This window comes from Macaca thibetana, chromosome 18 (genome assembly GCF_024542745.1).
Source record: "Macaca thibetana thibetana isolate TM-01 chromosome 18, ASM2454274v1, whole genome shotgun sequence".
Taxonomy (NCBI): domain Eukaryota; kingdom Metazoa; phylum Chordata; class Mammalia; order Primates; family Cercopithecidae; genus Macaca; species Macaca thibetana.
Window position 1 is genome coordinate 62,164,279 of NC_065595.1, and position 20,981 is coordinate 62,185,259.

General features: G+C 37.4%; 1 protein-coding gene across 2 annotated transcripts in view; it reads left to right on the forward strand.

The window, feature by feature from the left end:
• Nucleotides 1-20,981, forward strand: part of SMCHD1 (structural maintenance of chromosomes flexible hinge domain containing 1) — a 150,458-nt gene that overhangs the window by 8,822 nt on the left and 120,655 nt on the right. The window contains exons 2-5 of one of the 2 annotated variants that reach the window (XM_050767418.1): nucleotides 1,351-1,426; nucleotides 2,065-2,226; nucleotides 8,961-9,043; nucleotides 9,703-9,833. In XM_050767418.1, coding sequence (XP_050623375.1) covers nucleotides 1,351-1,426; nucleotides 2,065-2,226; nucleotides 8,961-9,043; nucleotides 9,703-9,833 — 452 coding nt within the window. Of the gene's footprint in view, nucleotides 1-1,350; nucleotides 1,427-2,064; nucleotides 2,227-8,770; nucleotides 8,875-8,960; nucleotides 9,044-9,702; nucleotides 9,834-20,981 lie in introns of those variants that run through there. The other variant, XM_050767419.1, reaches the window with a different exon arrangement.

The following is a 20,981-nucleotide window of genomic DNA, read 5'->3' on the forward strand; positions in this document are numbered from 1 at the left end:
AGCTAGAGCTATTTTCGTTACCCTGAAATGCTTTTGATACAAGAAAAGCAGTGTAAATAATTTGTTCTTTCCCTTTGTCAGTGTTCAGAGTAAGAAGTTGGTGCCCTAGCTCATTCCAGTGGTGAACAATAATGGTTTTTATTAATATCATTTTTGAGGATTTGAGTATCACTAGTTTAGATTTTTTAGTTGTTTTCAATAAGAATGTTAATCTTTAGTCCATTACTACCTGAACCAGAAGCCTTTTCTCTTAACTGTATATTGCTGTATTGTTTCATTTTAGACAGAGCATGTCTCTTTTAATTTTAATGTAAATGAAAATGTTAACCGCTTTTCTAATTCTCATTTTTTGATTAATGAGATTTTACAGTTCATGTGTTCATTGGTCATTTGTATTTTCTCCTTTTCATTTTTTTGTCTTTTCACTTTTTCCTCTTTGTTGATCCTTGTCTTGATTTATGAAGGCTTTTTGTCTATTAAGGATACCAACCTTTTGTTTCTTGTTGCAATTTCCCTCTAATTTTTTTTTTTTTTTTTGAGACAGAGTCTCGTTCTGTTGCTCAGGCTGGAATGCAGTGGTGTGATCTTGGCTCACTGCAACCTCCACCTCCCTGGTTCAAGCAATTCTCCTGCCTCAGCCTCCTGAGTAGCTGAGATTACAGGTGTGTGCCACCACACCGGCTAATTTTTGTATTTTTAGTGAAGACGGGGTTTCACCATGTTGGCCGGGCTGGTCTCGAACTCCTGATCTTGTGATCTGACGGCCTTGGCCTCCCAAAGTGCTGGGATTACAGGCGTGAGCTACTGCGCCTGGCTAGTTTCCCTCTAATTTATAATTTGCTTAAATTTTTAAAATTATTCTTTTGAATGGACTTGTATGTCTTACAAAGCATGGCTATCTTCCCTCCGTACTATAAAATGCTAACTTCTGTTTTCTTCTATTTTGTTTTTGCATACTTAAATATCTAGTCTATATGAACATGAGTTATGTTAAAACTTTGTTCCAAGTAAGTTGATAACTTGTACATTCGTATGAAATACTATGTCTTTTGTCTAGGTGGGTCCTGCTGATGATGTTAAAACTCTTTCAAAACGTTTTAGCTAATCACTAGTGTTCCTAGGTTGCTTATAGTAGCAGAAAAAAATGACCTCGTTAAGTAATTTATATAGATTTATGCTCTATTAATTATGCAAAGGCAAAATTTAAATATACTGAATTTTATATTTCCTAGATAAGTGTAGTAATTGTTACAAAATTATGTACTGTCAATGTTTTCATATTTTTATAAATTTGAATAATACATTTATTTCCTTTGTGTAATAAGTGATTTTATTTCTTATTTTGGATAGACACTTGGCATTTCACCTGAAGAAAACTTTGTTATTACAACAACAAGTAGGAAAGAAATTACCTGTGATAATTTTGGTAGGTAAACTGTGTTACTAAGTTCATGCTTTTATATTTAATAAGGTCTAGTACGTGGTATAGCAATAACTATTTTATTAGATATGCATCTAAATCTGTTGATGATTTTTGTTAATTTGTTGGGATGAGGGAGGAAACTGGCTATATGTGCATAGTTTGCACAGAGGTTTTATTTTTCAAGCTTGATTATAGAAAAATAGTTGATATCAGTTATGGCTACAGAAGATGATTCTGCCTAGCACAAATCTTCTGAAGCTAATTTTCCTAACCAACTTGGATTATTCCATTATCTTTTTTTTTAACCTAATTAGTTTCCCAAGACCTGCTGGTTTTTCATGCCTGATTCCATCTGAATTTAACCATTCTCCATTCATGTTGACACCACTCTATTTTAGATCCTCGTCTGATTTCCTGTGATAATTTAACCTATTAAAAATTGAGTGTTTCAAATGAATGGAAGTATTTGTGCTTGTTTCATTAATATCCTTAACATGACTTTGTTTACAGGTAGATGATTGGGGGTTTTTCTTTCCCATCATTAAAGATATTTCATAGATAGAGTTTGTATATTCACAATTATAAGTTAATTGAGTTTCTGATGCTGACCTAGCACTTACGATTTTCACTCTTGATTACAGATGAAACTGTTAAAGATGGAGTCACCTTGTACCTGCTACAGTCAGTGAATCAGTTACTACTGACAGCTACGAAAGAACGAATTGACTTCTTACCTCACTATGACACACTGGTTAAAAGTGGCATGTATGAATATTATGCCAGTGAAGGACAAAATCCTTTGCGTAAGTATCCCATTCATACTAATTTTGATAAACTATTACCTGCCTTGATCCGCTGATCACATGTCCCATTCCTTCACTTTTTATAAATCTTCTTATTATACTTTATTAGAAGACCACTCATTTTCTTTCTTACTCAGATTCATCACAGTATTATTATGTCTTCTACCTATGTCATCTTCAGTGAAAAAAAACTGTCCTTTAAAGCTAACCTACTAGTAGAACTTTTCAACTCATAAGGGGTCTTGTACCTATATAGTTTTCCATCTCCTGTATACTCTCGTCTCCTGATTTCCTGGCCTGTCGTAGACCTTTCCCAATTAAGAAAATAGTTGTTTTACTTTGCAAATACATATAGCTAGATTGCGTAAGTAAGAAGTTTGTGTTCATTTTTCCATGTCTTTATCATTTCTTTCTACCTTTACTACTTGCTAGTTTCTATCCTGTCCCTGGACCATTTGCTAGTGATCTTTACAAATCGATTGGTTTACTGAATCCTCTCTCTCTGGACTTGCCAAAGTGTCTAATACTATTTACATGTTCATCGTAAACTTTTGTATTAAAATTATTTTTTTCTCATATGTGTATTCTTGTTTGCAGGAAATTAGAAAACATAGATAAGCAAAAAGAACATAAATAATATCACTATTACCCAGACATAACCACCGCTAACACTTTGGTGTTTATCGTTTCAGAACTTTTCATATTATTTGATTTTTAATGGTTTTATATGGTGCATACTTCTTTAACCTACATTTTGTTTAAAAATAAAGTGAACATCTTTTAATATATATGTCTCTCTGTGTATATTTTGATAATATTTAGGTAATATAATTTATTTGAGCAGTATTCTTTTTTTTTTTTTGAGACAGAGTCTCTCTGTCACCCAAGCTGGAGTGCAGCGGTGTGATCTTGGCTCACTGCAACCTCTGCCTCCTGAGTTCAAGTGATTCTCCTGCCTCAGCCTCCCGAGTATCTGGGATTACAGGCATGCACCACCACACCTGGCTAATTTTTGTGTTTTTAGTAGAGACGGAGTTTCACCATGTTGACCAGGCTGGTCTCAAACTCCTGACCTAAGTGATCCTCCCGCCTCAGCCTCCCAAAGTGCTGGGATTACAGGTATAAGTCACCATGCCCAGTCTGAACAGTGTTCTTCTATTAGACATTTAGGTTGTTTTTAATTTTGTTATGGTTACAAATGACACTGAATGTTCTTCTGGCTAAGTCTTTGTGTGCTTTCTTAACATAACACTACCGCTACTATCATTACTATCAGCTACAGTGCCAGGCGTTGTACCAAGTACTTATGAGCATTGTCTCATTTACTCCTTAATCCTGTGTGGTAGCTAATGTTAGAAAATAATTTAGGTAAAGATCCTGTTTTGCAGAATTAACTGGGACTAAGAGATTTTAGGTAACTTGCCCAAGGCCACACTACTAGGGAGTAGTGGAGCCAGCATTTAAACTTTAAGAGAGTGACTTCAGAGCTTGAGTATATAACTAGTACATTTATTACCTATCATGTTGTTCTTTTTGTACAGAAAAGCTCTTCTCCCATCTTAAAAACACTAAAGTCTTACTTCCTTCACTGGCTACTGCCTAAAATTTTTTGATTCTGTTTATGGCAAAACTCTTCCAGAGAGCTGACTGCATTCACTATCAGCAGTACTTCTCTTCCTCCCATTCTTTCCTACTCTGACCAGACATTTTTACCTACCACTCTACTGTACCACTCTTTTATGGTTACCAACAACTAAATCCAGTGATCAATTTTTAATTTTCAGTTCTAATTTTTCTTTTTTTTTTTGAAACGGAGTCTCACTCTGTCACCCAGGCTGGAGTGCAGTGGCCGGATCTCAGCTCACTGCAAGCTCCGCCTCCCGGGTTTATGCCATTCTCCTGCCTCAGCCTCTCGAGTAGCTGGGACTACAGGCGCCCACCACCTCGCCCGGCTAGTTTTTTGTATTTTTTCAGTAGAGACGGGGTTTCACCGTGTTAGCCAGGATGGTCTCGATCTCCTGACCTCATGATCCGCCCGTCTCGGCCTCCCAAAGTGCTGGGATTACAGGCTTGAGCCACCGCGCCCGGCCAGTTCTAATTTTTCTTGAAGTGTTAGAGATTGTTTTGGTACTTCTTCCTTTTTGATACACTTTTCTCACTTGACTTTCAAGAGTCCATGTTTTTCTTGATTTTCTTCCTTTTTGCAGTGGCATGACGACAGCACACTGTAGCCTCAAACTCCTAAGCATAAGCAATCCCCCTGCCTCAGTCTCCTGAATGACTAGGACTACAAGTGCATACCACCATGCCCAGCTAATTAAAAAAAAAAATTGTAGCTGGATGCAGTGGCTCATGCCTGTAATCCCAGCACTTTGAGAGGTCGAGGCGGGAAGATCACTTGAGACCAGGACTTTAGGACCAACCTGGGGTACACAGTGTGACCCTATCTTTACAAAAAAATACAGAAATTATTTGGACGTTTTGGTGCATGCGTTGCTTAGCTACTTGGGAGGCAGTGGCAGGGGGATTGCTTGAGTGACCCAAGGAATTCGAGCCTACAGTGAGCTATGACTGCACCCCTGTACTTCATTCTGGGCAACAGAGTGAGACTCTGTCTCTAAAAATTAAAAATAAAAATAAAATTTTCTTTGTAGAGATGGAGTCTTGCTATGTTGCCCAGGCTGGTCTTGAATTGCTGGCCTCAAATTATTGAGAGCCTTGGTCTCTCAAAGCCCTGGGATTATAAGCACCTTGATTTTCTTCTTACCTCACTGCCTGCCCTTTCTTCTCTCCCCACCTTCTTAATGTTGAAGTGCCTTAGGGCTTAGTCCTTGCCCTTTATGTTGTATCTTACTTCCTCACTTGGTCATCAGGTCCTATCTCATGGTTCTAAATAACATCATTATGGAAGTGACTGTCACAAGGAAGAGGTAAGAAATGGTAATTTTTAGTTAAATATTGAAAATGGTGCCAGGTTTATCTCTTGAATTCCAGTTTTATCCATCCAGCTGCCAATGTGGCATCTTCTCTAGGATGTCTAAAATGGGAACCCTCATCTGCTCACTGAATTTTATACCACACAGTTTCCCCCATCTGAATTGATTATTACTGTGTCCTTCCTGCGGCACAGGCCAAAAATCAAATTGATACTTATATTTCTCAAACCTCTTATTTAATCTGACAGAAAATCCTTTGGGTCCTATTCTCAATGTTTTGTCTTAAAATGACCATTTCTCACCATTTCTATTGCTACCACCTGGTGTGGAGGCACCATCGTATCCACCCAGATTACACTAACTGGTAGTTTCTGGTACCGGTCTTTTCATCCCTGTCCATAAAGGTTTGAGAAATCAGATTGTGTCACTCTTCTGCTGAAAACACTCATGGCTCCCCATTTCACTAAGAGTAAAAGCCAAAGTCGTTACAGTTGCCTGCAGAACCTTACTAGCTCTGCTTTGTACTTCTCTGACTTTGTTTCTACTACCTTTCTTACTTTTTCACTCCCCTTCAGTGCCATCCATATTCTTAGCTTAGGGCCCTCTGCTTGAAATGCTCTTCCTCCAGTTAGCCTTTCTTCACTTCCTCCAAGTCTTGGTTATCTGCTGTCTTCTCAACAAAACTTACTGTATTTAATTGCAACTGTGTTCCCTCTGTGTCTTTACTGTTACTTGATTTCATTTCTCTGCTGTTTCTTTTTTCTCCATTGCACAAACCATCTTCTAACTTGCTGTAGAATTTATTTATTATGTTTATATTTTTTTTCCCATATTCCTCCATTAGAATGTTAAGTCCATAAAAACAGAACCTTCATCTGCTTTGTTCAGTTCCTAGAACAATGCCTGGCACATAGTAGGTGCTTAAATATTTTAAAATTGAGTGAATCTGGCCGGGCTCACGCCTGTAATCCCAGCACTTTGGAAGCCGCAGCGGGCAGATCACTTGAGGTCAGGAGTTTGAGACCATCCTGGCCAACATGGTGAAACCCCATCTCTACTAAAAATACGAAAATTGGCCAGGCGTGGAGGTGGGTGCCTGTAATCCCAGCTACTCGAGAGGCTGAGGCAGGAGAATCGCTTGAACCCGGGTGGTGGAGCTTATAGTGAGCTGAGATCATGCCACTGCCACTCCAGCCTGGGCACCAGAGGGAGACTGCATCTAAAAAAAAAAAAAAAAATTGAGGAGTGCATCTTTAATTATTATTATTTTTTTTTGAGATGGCGTTTCGCTCGTTGCCCAGGCTGGAGTGCAATGTCTTGATCTCGGCTCACCACAACCTCCGCCTCCTGGGTTCAAGCGATTCTCCTGCCTCAGCCTCATGAGTTCCTGGGATTACAGGCATGCACCACCACGCCTGGCTAATTTTGTATTTTTAGTAGAGATGGAGTTTCTCCATGCTGGTCAGGCTGGTCTCGAACCCCCAACCTCAGGTGATCCTCCCGCCTTGACCTCCCGAAGTGCTGGGATTACAGGCGTGAACCACCGCACCTGGCCCATGAATCTTTAATTATTTTCCTGGGGATAAATTGCTAAATGTGTAATTATAGTGTCAACAGAAGTATTTATTAAACTCTTAATGTGGTTTATGTTTCAGATTGATCAGTTTTCATCATACCATCATGAAATGATATGAAAACCATATGAGTTGAAACCCTATCAGTTGAAAACCATATCAGTTTTCATTCATACCATCATTATATGGATAAGCAGAAAACCCCAGTGTTTAAAATCTTGCCTTGATTTCTGTGACTTTACAATACATTCCTGGGTCTTTTCCCTACTTCTGTTTCCCTACTTCTGGTTCTTTTTGACTCTGGTGGACATTTCTTCAAGTCATGTTGATTTTTTTTTTTTTGAGACGGAGTCTCACTCTGTCGCCCCAGCTGGAGTGCAGTGGTGTTATGTCGGGTCACTGCAAGCCCCGCCTTCCGGGTGCACGCCATTGTCCTGCCTTAGCCTCCCGAGTAGCTGGGACTGCAGGCGCCCGCCACGATGCCTGGCTAATTTTTTGTATTTTTTTAGTAGAGACAGGGTTTCACCATGTTAGCCAGGATGGTCTTGATCTTCTGACCTTGTGATCCGCCTGCCTCGGCCTCCCAAAGTGCTGGGATTACAGGTGTGAGCCACTGCGCCTGGCCTTGATCTTTTATTTTTATACTTTTAGTAAACTGATCCAAGCTTTAACTGTTGTACCTGTGTAATGAAGCAAAACTTTTATCTCTGGCTGTCTTCAGTCTCAATTAAGCACAATATCTGCTTCAGCTTTCTTTGGAACACCTCTGCTCATTGAGCTTAATATGGTGGTAGGGCATCAGATCTAAACTGAATTTTTCTTTCCTCCCTTCTAAATTTTCTCTTTATGGGAAATGTTACCATTTGTCTAGTCTTCTAGAGGCAGAGACTTAAATGCATCTTGAATTTCTTTTTCCCCTCTTCTTTTTCATCTAATCAGATTCTAAATTCTACTCAGTTCTTCCTTCCAAATTTCTCTTTAAGTTTCTTTTCCTGCCATTTCCTACAGTGTCCCTTCTTCATTTTGTGGAGTTATTTCCTTAGCCAGACCCTTGTACATAATCTGATTTGTGGTAACTTCTTTGCAATTAGTTTATAAACATAGCTATCCTTGGAGTGTTTAGAAGTGCTTGCTGGAGTGCTACTTTGGTTTTTTTTTTTTTTTTTTTTTTTTTTTTTTTTTTTTTGAGATAGAGTCTCGCTCTGTTGCCCAGGCTGGAGTGCAGTGGTGCAATCTCGGCTCGCTGCAACCTCTACCTCCCAGGTTCAAGCGATTCTCCTGTCTCAGCCTCCCGAGTAGCTGGGATTATAGGCACCGGCTACCACGTCCAGCTATTTTTGTGTATTTTTAGTAGAGAAGGGGTTTTGCTGTGTTGGCCAGGCTGGTCTCAAACTCCTGACCTCAGGTGATCAGCCTGCCTTGGCCTCCCAGAATGTTGAGATTACAGGCGTGAGCCACCACATCCAGTCTGAAGTGCTACTTTGGATTAATTACAGTTTTTGTTGGGTTAAGCTTCTGCAGAATTAAGATACGTAAATTTGATATGTTCCCTTTCTTTTTACTAAGGGGATAAAAGCAGGAAATAGTGTGAATAGTGACCTTGAAGAAAGGAGAATATTAGTTAGTGTTGAGCCAGTGATAAATTGAATGTCAGATTGGTGGTGTGGTAGTGAATCAATAGCAGTTCTGTGTCAGTTGAGCAAATGCATTCTGCCACTTGAAAAATGTGTTAGTCATAAGAATTCTCTATGCAAATTAGCTTTTAAGAGACACTTATTTTGCACATGAGCAGTATAGGAAATTAAAAAAAAAGAGAGACACATATTACCTTATATTTGCCCCGTATTTCCAAATGTGCTTACTTTGGACTTGTGCATGATGTAATTACATACCGCAGACTATTTGATTTTATGGTTATGGTCTTCTGTTTGTCTCTTAATGTCTGTATGTCTGTCTTTAGATTATAAACTCCTTGAAGCCAGGAATCATGGCTGGCTGACTCATGCTGTATAGTGCCATACAAGTACTGATTGATGACTGCTTTTTTGATGCTGGTGGTGATTGGTGATGATGCCTTTATTATGTATTATATCATTAGGATCAGGATAATACTTTAATTCTAGCTCTTTGGCTTTAAGGTACTTGACAGTTTCTTCTTCTTTGAACTTTTATATAAAGTATGTGGGAGGGAAAAGTTAAGCAATGTTTTCTTAATCTCTTGCAGCATTTGCTCTTGCGGAATTAATTGACAATTCATTGTCTGCTACTTCTCGTAACATTGGGGTTAGAAGAATACAGATCAAATTGGTAAGGAAAAATACTGTAAAGCAATTTAACTTTCTTTTTGTAAGAGTAATAAAAGTTTATTGGAGAAAAGTAGAAAATAAAGGTAAAACTAAAAGTATAAATAATTGTCAGATATCTCTTCATCCATTGTTAAAATTTTTTCATGTTGTTTTCTATGCATGTATGTATACATACATGTATATGTACCTTTGCTTTTTTGTAATCTTCTACTTCCCCTTAACAGTACATTGTTAACATGTGCCGTATCATGAATGTTCTGCAATACAATTGCAAAACTGTTGTTGCAGTGGCTTATTGGCTGTAATGTAAATTCTGTAGTTTGTGTTCTATTGTTGAACATTTAGATTTTTTTCCTGTATTTTTGCCACTGGAAGGAATGCCGGAATGATGAACATTCTTGCACACCTTTGTACATGTCTCTGAATATTTCCTTAAGTTGAATTCTGAGAAATGGAATTTCTAGGCTAAAGGACATGAAGAATTCTGAGGCTTTTGATACATACTGCTGCTGAAGTGCCTTTCAGAAAATTGTATTAATTTGCACTTCCATCAGTAATGTATAAGTGAGCCCATTAAATCGTTTTTTTCATATTTAACTTTTCATGTTTTAAATATTGATTTGACTTTTCCTGTCATTTTGAACTTACTTTGTTTCATAGCTTTTTGATGAAACACAAGGAAAACCTGCTGTTGCAGTGATAGATAATGGAAGAGGAATGACCTCTAAACAGCTTAACAACTGGGCCGTGTATAGGTTGTCAAAATTCACAAGACAAGGTGACTTTGAAAGGTTAGAAAACCTTTTTTTTGTGTGTGGGTAGCTATGTATTTTAATAAGGATAAAAAACTGGTATGCCTTTGGATGCATATGATACATTGGAGGTTTTACTGTTATCCACATATTTATTTAGGTTTTATATTATAGAATTTTTATGATTGATACTTAGAAATAGTTAGAACTATATAATATTGTGCCATTCCATTAAACAGCTCATTTTGCATTTCCTGAGGTATGTGGGAATTGATATGTTGGGTACCTTAGAACGAAATTCCCCTTTCCTAACTGTGTAGCCTCTAAAGCAGTAGAATGGTTTTAAAATGGGTTTCAGAAATCACTTCATACCATTTGCAAAATACCTAAAACTGCATGTGGTTCTGTGGAGCTCACTGTTGCTCTACTTTCAGAGCTCTTTTTGCAAAACATTCAGGAGTGGAATCTAGTGGAGTTATATATCAGAATGTGCTTGTAGAAAATATCCTGAATGAGGATGTCACAGGGAAAACAACATATGCTAAAAACCATCAGATGTAAAAAAGATTTAGATCCTTGGGATATTAGTGGAACTCTAGTAAGAAGAGCTTTGACCCACAAGTCTTTTGATATTTTAAGCTATGTTGCTGTACTTCTAACAACATACTTGGGAAGAGTCTCTTGGCATTCTTATTAAATAGTTGTTGTGTGTTCATAACCTGCTTTGTTCCTTTCCTTGTCAAGAAAAGTCACCCACATTTAAGGATCAATCTCAATGTGTTAATATAGTTAGCGCATTGGTCTTCTTGCTTCTAAAATTTCAGCACCCTCAAAATTTTAATCAAATTAGTAAAGACTTAACAGTTCCATTGTAAGAGACAATGTAGTATGAAAAACAAAGACTCTTGTGTCGTTTGACCTGGTTTGGATTCTAGCCTTGCCACTTACTAATTGTGTGACATTGGTCAACTTCCTTTACTTCTCTGTGCCTCAGCTTACGTAGCCATAAAATGGGGATATTATCCCATGAGGTTTTGTGACAACTAAGTGAGTTAGTACATGTAAAATCCTTAGGACAGAGCCTGGCATATGGTAAACAGTCAATAAATACAAACTATAGAAGCTGTCATGTTAGTTATTCTCATTCCTGACCTCAGACTTTTTTTTTTTTTTTTTTTTGAGAGAAAGTCTTGCTCTGTTGTCCAGGCTAAAGTGCAGTGGTGCAATCTTGGCTCACTGCAACCTCTGCCTCCCAGGTTCAGATGATTCTTCTGCCTCAGCCTCCCAAGTAGCTGGGACTACAGGAACCCACCACCATGCCTGGCTATTTTTTGTATTTTTAGTAGAGACGGGGTTTCACCATGTTAACCAGTCTGGTCTGGAACTCCTGACCTCAGATGATCTACCCCCCTCAGCCTCCCAAAGTGCTAGGATTACGGGCGTGAGCCACTGCACCTGGCCTAGACTTCTCCGCAGCCATTCTCTTTCACCATTTTCTTGAATATGTGGCATTTAAAGGATTTATAAAGAGCCAGAGAGAAGGCAAAGACCACTGTCTTTAATAGTGTGATGATAGGATTTAGCATATGACAGAAGTATTAGGTAGAAGGGAAGGTAGAACAGATGGTAGATTAGGCAAAATGGTCAGAAAAACGTCAGTTATATCAACTAGAAGAGTAGAAAGAAATGAAAATCTTAACTGAATTCATGGGACATTGACTCTGATTTTTCTGTAGTTCTTAGAACGACACAAACTTTTAAATTTAACCAAATATTAGGGAAATTGTAATTTCTGGCAAAAATTTTTTTGCTGCTGGTTTTAGTCTTAGCTTTATGGATTTGGTGTCAGTAAACAATCAATTGTTATAGCTGTTAGGTACTTATACTGTCTTTTAAGTCCAGTATCAGTTCCTTGACCCACTGTAATTTCTAGCAACATCAGATACACCCCTTCAGCCTCTAGCTTCTGCTCAGTTGCTTTACTCCTTCCATTTGTTTTTTTCTGGATACAAAGATGGATGTGATAGAAGACTGGCTATAGAAGAAAGGCAAGAACAGGCTAAAAGTACTAAACAACTAACAGTCTTGTAGCTCATGTGGTATTGGAGAGAGAAACAGAAGTAAACACAAAAAATTACATGTGGAAGCATTTCAGTTATTATTACTATGAATAAAATGTAAGAGTAATGTTGAAGGAATGGATTGCTAGAAAAAAAAAGTAGGATAATAGAGCTGATGCACATCTCCTCTAGATAAGGTGGTTGGAGAAGAGGGCCTCTTTGAGATTATATTTGAGTTGAGGCTTGAATGATCAGAAGAAAGCAGCCAAATAAAGATCTGTAAGAAGTGTGTTTCAGGTAGAAGAAGCACCAGCAAAGCAAAGACTGAAATTGTGACAGTCCTGTTTTGTTTGAAGGACAGAAAGGAGGCTGTTGTGACTGTAGCATAGTAGATAGCGGGGAGAGTAGAGGGAGACGTGAGAATTTCAGTTTGGAAATATTCGTAACTCATTTACCTGGGTACTACTCCCTCCTCCCACCCTTTTTATTTTGAAACATTACAAGCCAGTAGACAAGATGAAAGAACTAGCACCCCTATATCCTTCACCTAGATTTATCAGTTGTTAATGTTTTGTCACATTTATGATCTGTCTACACACTTGCACACACATACTTTGCTTTTCTGAATCATTTGAAAGTACACTACTGTCAGTTTGTGACATTTCACTCCCAAATACTGTAGCATGTGTATTTTGAGAACAAGCGGATTCTCATACATAACTACAAAATCATTACATCTAAGAAATTTATCATTAGTGCAAAAATATTTAACATAAGATTTTCATAAGTTTTTTTTTCTGTTGTCATGTCTGGTCTCCTTCATTCTATGATAGTTTCCCTAGCTTTTGTGTTTTTCATAATATTTTAATTTTTCTGTAGTGTTTAGGCTAGTTTTCTTGTAGAATGGTCCACAACCTGGATCTGAGTGTTTCCTCAGTGCTGTTTTTTTTCTTTTAGTATTTTATTATGAACATTTAAAAACATACAGAAAAGTTGAAATTCTACAGGAAATACCCATATACTCCCACCTAGGTTTTACCGTTGATAGTTGCTTGACTCCTTATATATCTGTCCCACCATTAGTTTATCTGGTTTTTTAATACAGTTCAAAACAAGTTGTAAATATCGGTATACTTTTTCCTAGTTTTGAAAGTGTCCGTATTATTTTCTAGGGTTCAATATTTTTAATTTTGATGTAAAATTCACATATTATGCAGTTAATTGCTTATATCTGTCTTAAATTTATCTTAATTGAATTGATCTTTTATGGAGATAAAATTTACACATCGTAAAATTGACAGTATTAAAGCATACTGTTCAGTAGTTTTGAGTTAACAAAATTGTGCAACCATCGCCACTAATTCCTTTTACAGTTCCAAAAGAAACCCTGTATTAAGTGGTGGTCACTTTCTATCTCCTTGCAACCACTAATATTCTTTTAATAGTTTTTTTTGTTTGTTTTTTTGTTTTTCATTTTTTGGTTTTTTTTTTTTTGAGACAAATCTCGCTCTGTTGTTTAGGCTGGAGTGTAGTGGTGCTATCTTGGCTCACTGCAGCCTCTGTGATGAGCGGAGTCCAAGTCACTGGGACCACAGGTGTTTGTCACCACACCTGGCTAATTTTTTGTAGAGGTGGAGTCTCACTGTATTGCACAGACTAGTCTCCAACTCCCGAGCGCAAGCGATCCACCTGCCTCAGCCACCCAAAGTGCTGGATTACAGGAATGAGCCACCGCAGCCAGCCAATAGTTGTTAATCTACATTTTTAGTTGTTTTTCTAGGGATTACAACCAGCATCTTAATTTATAACAATACAGTCTGGATTAATGCCAATGACATATCTGTAGTATACAAAAACCACTCCTGCTTAGCTTTGTTCTCCTCCCACTTGCGTGTACTATTATTTTCATATAAAGGTGATCATTACACATTATAGCCCTGTTACTAGAGTTTTATACTTACTATTTTATGTCTTGATCTTTTGAATCAGATAGAAGAGTTACAGATAATACATTTGTACTGTCTTGTCTTGTCTTGTTCGTTCGTTCGTTCGTTCTTTCTTTTTTTGAGAGAGTCTTTGCTCTCTCGCCCAGGCTGGAGTGTAATGGCACGATCTTGGCTCACTGCAGCCTCCACCTCCTGAGTTCCAGCGATTCTCCTGCCTCAGCCTCCTGGGCTGAGCTTACAGGCACATGCTGGGATTATAGGCACATGCCACTATTCCCGGCTAATTTTTGTGTTTTTAGTAGAGACGAAGTTTCACTACGTTGGCCAGTTTGGTCTTGAACTCCTGACCTCAGGTGATCTGCCCGCCTCGGCCTCCCAAAGTGCTGGGATTACAGGTGTGAGCCGCTGCCCCTGGCTTGTCTTTTCCAATTATGTAATTACCGTTACCTTATTTTCTGTTTATTTCTTCATGTGTATTTGAGTTATAATACTTTCTAATATCCTGGTATTTTAGCCCAAAGGACTGTCTTGTCTAGTGGCTCCGTTAGGGCAGATCTGCTAATGACGAATTGCCTCACTTTTTATCTGAGAATGTCTTAATCTTTCCTTTTTTTTTTTTTTTTTTTTGAGAAGGAGTCTCGCTCTTTAGTCCAGGCTGGAATGTGGTATCGCAATCTCAGCTCGCTGCAACCTCTGCCTCCCTGGTTCAAGCGATTCTTTTGCCTCAGCCTCCCAAGTAGCTGGGATTACAGGCATACACCACAATGCCCGACAAATTTTTGTATTTTTAGTAGAGTCAAGGTTTCACCATATTGGCCAGGCTGTTCTCGAACTCTTGATCTTGTGATCTGCCTGCCTCGGCCTCCCAAAGTACTGGGATTACAGGCGTGAGCCACCACACCCGGCGCCTTTCCATTATTTTTGAAGGCTATTTACGCTGGGTAAAAAACTCTTGGTTGACAGTCTTTGTCTTTCAACACTTTGAATATGTTAGCTCACTACCTTCTGGCTTTATGGTTTCTGATGAGAAATTAGCTGTTAAATCTTTTTGAGGATCCCTTCTGTGTAACAGATTGCTTCTCTCACTGCTTTTGAGATTCTCTTTGTCTCTGGTTTTTGACAGTTTAATGCTGATGTGTCTAGGTGTGGATATGGGTTCATCCTACTTAGAGTTCATTGAGCTTCTCAGATATATAGAATAAAGTTTTTCATCAAATTTTGGGAGTTTTTTTGCCATTTTTTTTCTCCAAGTATTCTTTCTCTCCTTTCCTTCTATGACTCCTCTTATCCATATACTTAATGGTGTTCTGTAGTACAGGTCTGTTCTTTTTACTTCATTTTCCTTTTTGTTCCTCAAACTAAGTAATTTCAATCATCCTACCTTCAAGTTTATGGATTCTTCTGCCAACTCAAATCTGCTCATGAGTCTCTTAAGTGGTTTTTTCATTTTGGTTATTGTTTTTTCCAAATCTAGAATTTCTATTCAGTTCTTTTTTTATGATTTCTAACCCAACTGATACTCTCTGTTTGGTGAAATACATTTCTTATACTTTCTTTTAGTTCATTATACATGGTTTCTGTTCTTTGAATATATTTAAAATAGCCGAACTTCTTCTGCCACAGTTTCTACCAACTGTTCTTTTTCCTGTGTGTGAACCATACTTTAATATCTCTTTGCATGGCTTGTAATTTTTTATTGAGAACTGGTCATATTATAATATAATGTAGCAACTCTGGAAATCTGATACCACCCCATTCCCCAAGACTTGTTGTTGCATCTGTTGTTTGTTTATGTCGTGGCTTCCCTGAACGAATACTGTTAAGTCTGTATCCTTATGTTACCCTTGAAGTTTCTGATTAGTTAGCTTTGTGGTCAGCTAATGATCAAACATTATCTTAAATGCCTTGAACCACTAAGTCTCCCAGCTTTTGCTGAGGGGCTCTGTGTGCATAGTGGGGTATGTTTTTAGTGTTATGTTGCAGAGTTTACAACTCTGCCTTACTTTTACTTCTTGCTTATAGTGAACCTCAAGGTAAGCTAGAGGTGGGTCATTATTAGGACCTTCTCAATTCTTTCTTGAACATGTGTTTAGCCCTGCACGTGGGAGTGACCTTACTGATTCTAGTGAATATGTTGAAGCTTTTAAAACACCCTGCAGACCTTGCATACCCCAACTTTTCCTTGTATATTTTTGGTCAGATTCTTGTTTTCTCCACTGTTTTCATTGCCTCAGACAGCTGTTACGATAAGCAGTTGCTGCTGATTGATTTTGATGTTTTTTTCAGGTGTTCTCATTGCTTTCATCAGTGAGTAGATTCTTGAAAGTCCTTATGCCACCATTCTGGAAGTGTTCACTCGTTTACTGATTTTTGACAAATACATACACTTGTGTATCTTAAACCCTTGTTAAGGTATAGGACAATAAGCTGGACTCAGTGGCTCATACCTGAAATGCCAGCACTTTGGGAAGCTGAGGCAGGAAGATTGCTTGAGCCCAGGAATTTGAGACCAGCTTATGCAACATAATGAGAACCCACCTCTACAAAAAATATTTTAAAAAATTAGCCACATGTGGTCCAGGCATGGTGGTTCATGCATGTAATGCCAGCACTTTGGGAGGCCGAGGTGGGCGGATCACCTGGGGTCAGGAGTTCAAGACCAGCCTGGCCTTCATGGCGAAACCCTGTCTCTATAGTAAAAATACAAAAATTAGCCGGGTGTGGTGGTGTGTGCTGGTAATCCTAGCTACTCGGGAGACTGAGACAGGAGAATCGCTTGAACCTGGGAGGTGGAGGATGCAGTGAGCCGAGATCGTGCCGCTGTACTCCAGCCTGGGTGACAGAGTGAGACCCCATCTCAAAAAAAAAAAAAATTAGCCAGGTGTTGTGGCTTGCACCTCTGTAGCCGCAGCTTCTCAGAAGGCTGAAGTGGGAGGATCGCTTGAGACCAGGAGGTCGAGGCTACAGTAATCCATGATCACACCACTGCACTCCAGCCTGGGCGACTGAGTGAGATTCTGTCTCTCAATAAAAAAGGATATATAACGTTACATAAACCTAGAAAATTCTCTCATAACTTGGGCACTATAAGAATTTCTACTTTAGAAGTTAACTTGGATATCTGGAACATAATTATAACAGTATGTGTATAATTATTTTGTAGGGGAGAGGTATGACATTAGTTAGGTCCACATACCTGGATTCAGGTATGTGTTGGATCAGTGCCACTCTTTCTGCACTTTCAACTTGCTCATCAAATAAAAGGCTCTCAACTCAGAACTGTGTTTTTGAAATATAAATAAGTAAAAATGCTATGTGACCCATGCCATATTTATTTTAAGTTGTAGAAATGGGACCCCAACAGGATTTTTCCTAATATTCCTAAAGAAAAAGCTGGTTTGTCTTCATTGGTTTTCAGCAAATTAAGATGAGCTTTTACTTTCTAATATTTGTATTTACTCGAATGTAGGGAATACGTTTGTAACATTTAAGCACCCTACTTTAATTTGGTCATTTCCATGTGTCTGGCACATTTATTCCAGAGGCTCTGATAGAGATTGGTGGCCAGTTTTGTTAGAGATGGAGCTTTCTTAATTTTGGTATTTTTTTTTCTCCTTTGTTAGATTCAAGATAGTGAGATATATATAGTTACTCTACCCTGGCTTCCTGGCAATCATTTAGATAGTTCCTTTTACTAATTTGATCATCTTCCCTGATCACTCTTTCTTCTTCTTCTTTTTTTTTTTTTTTTTTTTTTGAGACAAGAGTCCCACCTGTCAGCCCCAGGCTGGAGTGCAGTGGCGTGATTTCAGCTCACTGCAACCTCTGCCTCCGAGGTTCAAGCAATCCTGCCTCAGCCACCCAAGTAGCTGAGACTATAGGTGCACACCACCACGCCTGGCAATTTCGTATTTTTAGTAGAGATGAGGTTTCACTATGTTGGCTAGGCTGGTCTTGAACTCCTGACCTCAGGTGATCCACCCACCTCAGCCTCCCAAAGTGCTGGGATTATGGGCATGAGCCACTGTGCCCGGACCCCTGATACTTTTTCTTACTTGAAACACTTCTTATGTTTTGTTCCCATCAAAATTTCCCAAAGATTAAGTGTCCTCTTTCATTGTATGAAGAATATGAATTAAGATATTTTCTGAAATTTTTTTGGACTTTGATGTAAATTTATTCCTGAAGGAGCTTAATTTCCTAATTCTCCAGAGGACTGCTGTGGTGTAAAACTGTTCTTTGAAATTGTATTTTTCTACTTTTATTTATGTTCATGAAGGGATATTTATATAGTCCTTGAGTGGATATAGGAATTTTTCTAGACTCATTAACACAAGTCTGAGACTGTCTTGAAATAAATATTCTCAGCCTTACTTGCCGTGATAGAGTTGTTGCCTAGATTTGGTTTGCATGGATCATTTGGATTGAAAAAGGGATTTATGATTGTGTGCATTTCTAACTAGTGGAGAGAATTCTTTAGTTTTGTGTGACTTGATGTATATATGTTGTGTTTTATCAGTGAGCTTCTCCCTCTCTAATCTTTTGTATATTTTCCCAGAAATATTTTAAGGAAAATACCAGAAGATATTTTCAACTTATTTCCTAGAAATATTGCCGTAGTAACTGAATTCTTAGAACTCATTTACTTTTTTCTTCTTAATAAACATTAGCTCATAGACTTTGGTTAATCATAATTCTGGGAAACAAATTGCAACATCTCACAAGTTTTGTTACGCAGTGTTTTCTTTTTCATTCAGTTCAGTCCACTTTTTTTCTTTGCAACTTGGTATTTAACCCATGGATTGTTTTAACAGTGCGTGAATTTGTAAGTGTTCCAACAGATTTTCCTATTGTCTTTCTATTGATTTCAAGTTCAATCTTATGATAGCTAGATAATGTACTGTTAAGTGATTTCAGCTGTTTTACATTTGTTGGGTTTTATGATCCAGGATGTTATCTATGTAGGTGAATTTTCTATGTGTCTTTGAAAAGAAGGTGTATTTTGCTCTTGTTGGGAGAAATGTTCTGAAAATGTCAGTTAGATTCTATAGGTTGATGATACTATTCATTTCTTTGTATCCTTGCAGAATTTTCTATGTGGTAGTAACTAAGGGGTATTGAAGTCTCCAAGGATTGTTGTGCCTTCTGTGCCTTCTTGGTTGACCTTTTTATTCATTATGTAGTGTTGCTCTTTGTCACTGGTTATTTTCTTTGCTTTGGAGTGTACTTTACCTGTTAATATAGCCATCCCAGCTTCTTTTCATTTGTGTTTTCATGCTATATACTTTTTCATTCATTTTCTTTTAACCTACCTTCATTATTATATATGAAATGGGTTTCTTATAGACAACATATAGTTGGTTCATGTTTTATAACCACGTTTACAGTTTCATTTAGCGTCTTTGTATTATTACATTTAATGTAATTGAATGTATAATGAGCATTCAGATTTTGTGTTTTTGAATTTGAGATGCTCAACTTGTACTTAAATTTTGTTAAAGTCAAGCTCAAACTAGATGCTCAGCAAAACTATCTTTGGGTTTTGGGGGAAAGAGAGAGATCCTATCGGACATACAAAATCTGAAAAAAATTCATGCAGAACAGACTCAAATTATAAAAGAATGTTTAGAAAGATCTTCAGAAAGGAAAACAATACTGGTTATTATTACATTATCCAGAAAGGAAAATAATACTGGATATTATTACATCCATAATGTAATTAAATGTAATAATACAAAGAGTGATAGTCTATTTTATTTACTCATTTATTTGTTTAATTGTTCTTTGTTCATTTCCTGGTGTCTTTTATTGACTTTGTGTGGTGTTAATATATTCACTCTAGCTTTCTTTTCATTAGTGTTAAAATGGTAAATCTTTTTCCAACCTCTTAACCTATTGTCTCTTTATATTTAGAGAGGGTTTCTTTTAGGCAATGCATATTTGTGTCTTAATATTTAACAATCTCTGCCTTTTAATTGGAGTGTTTAGATCAGTTGCTTTTAATTGGATTATTGATGTGTTGAGATTTAAGTTTACCATCTTTGTTAATTTATTTTTTATTTTTCCTGCCTATTTTTTGTTCCCATTTTCTTTTTTTCCTGCCTTATTGCAGATTCATTGTGTGTGTGTGTGTGTGTGTGTGTGTGTGTGTGTGTGTGTGTGAGAGCAAGAGCGAGAGAGATTCCATTTTATTTCCTTTTTGGCTTATTAACTATAGCTGTTACTTTACTGGAAACTCCAGGATTCATAGTATAACTCTTTAATTTATCACAGTTTGTATTAAGTAATACTAAACCACTTCACATATAAATACATCACAACAGTATACTTCCATTTATGCTATCTTGGTCTTTGTACTTTTGTTTTTATACATTTTACTTTGGCATCAATGTCAAAGTACAGTATTGTTATTTAGCTTTAAATAATCATTTGCCTCTCTCCTTAATGTAAAAAGGCTTCTTCTCAACTTCCTGACCTTTCTTGCTAAACTGTACACATCTGCTCTGTGTTCCAACAGCACACTGTTCTGTCCCTTTTTAAAGCAGTTCTCTTTAAAAAATTGTGGTAAGATATAAATAACATAATATTTACAGTTATAACCATTTTAAAGTGTATAATTCCATGGCATTAATTACAGTCACAGTCTTTTACAACTATTTTTATTATGTATTCCGAAAGTTTTTTCACCCTGTAACCCCAAATTGAAGCTTTACTTATTAAACAGTAACTCCCCATTGCTCCCACTTGTAGCCCCTGGTAACCATTATTGTACTTTCTGTTTTCAATGAATTTACCTAATCAAGGTACCCCCTTTAAGTGGAAGTGTACAGTATTTGTCGTTATACAGTATTTGTCATCCGTGACTTACTTCACTTAGCATAATTTTCGAGGATCATCCATGTTGTAGCATGTATCAGAATTTCATTCCTTTTTATGGTTGAATAATTCTTCACTGTACAACCATATTATATTTTGTCTATCAGTTCGTAGATGAATGGACACAAGTTGTTTCTACCTTTTGTCTTTTGATAATGCTGCTATGAACATTTGCATGCGAAATCTGAGTCTCTGAACCAGTTTATGTTTACCCACATATTTACCATATTTACTAGAGCTTGTATTTATTCCTTTGTGTAAATCTATCTAGTATTGTTTTCCTTTCTGAGAAGATCTTTCTAAAC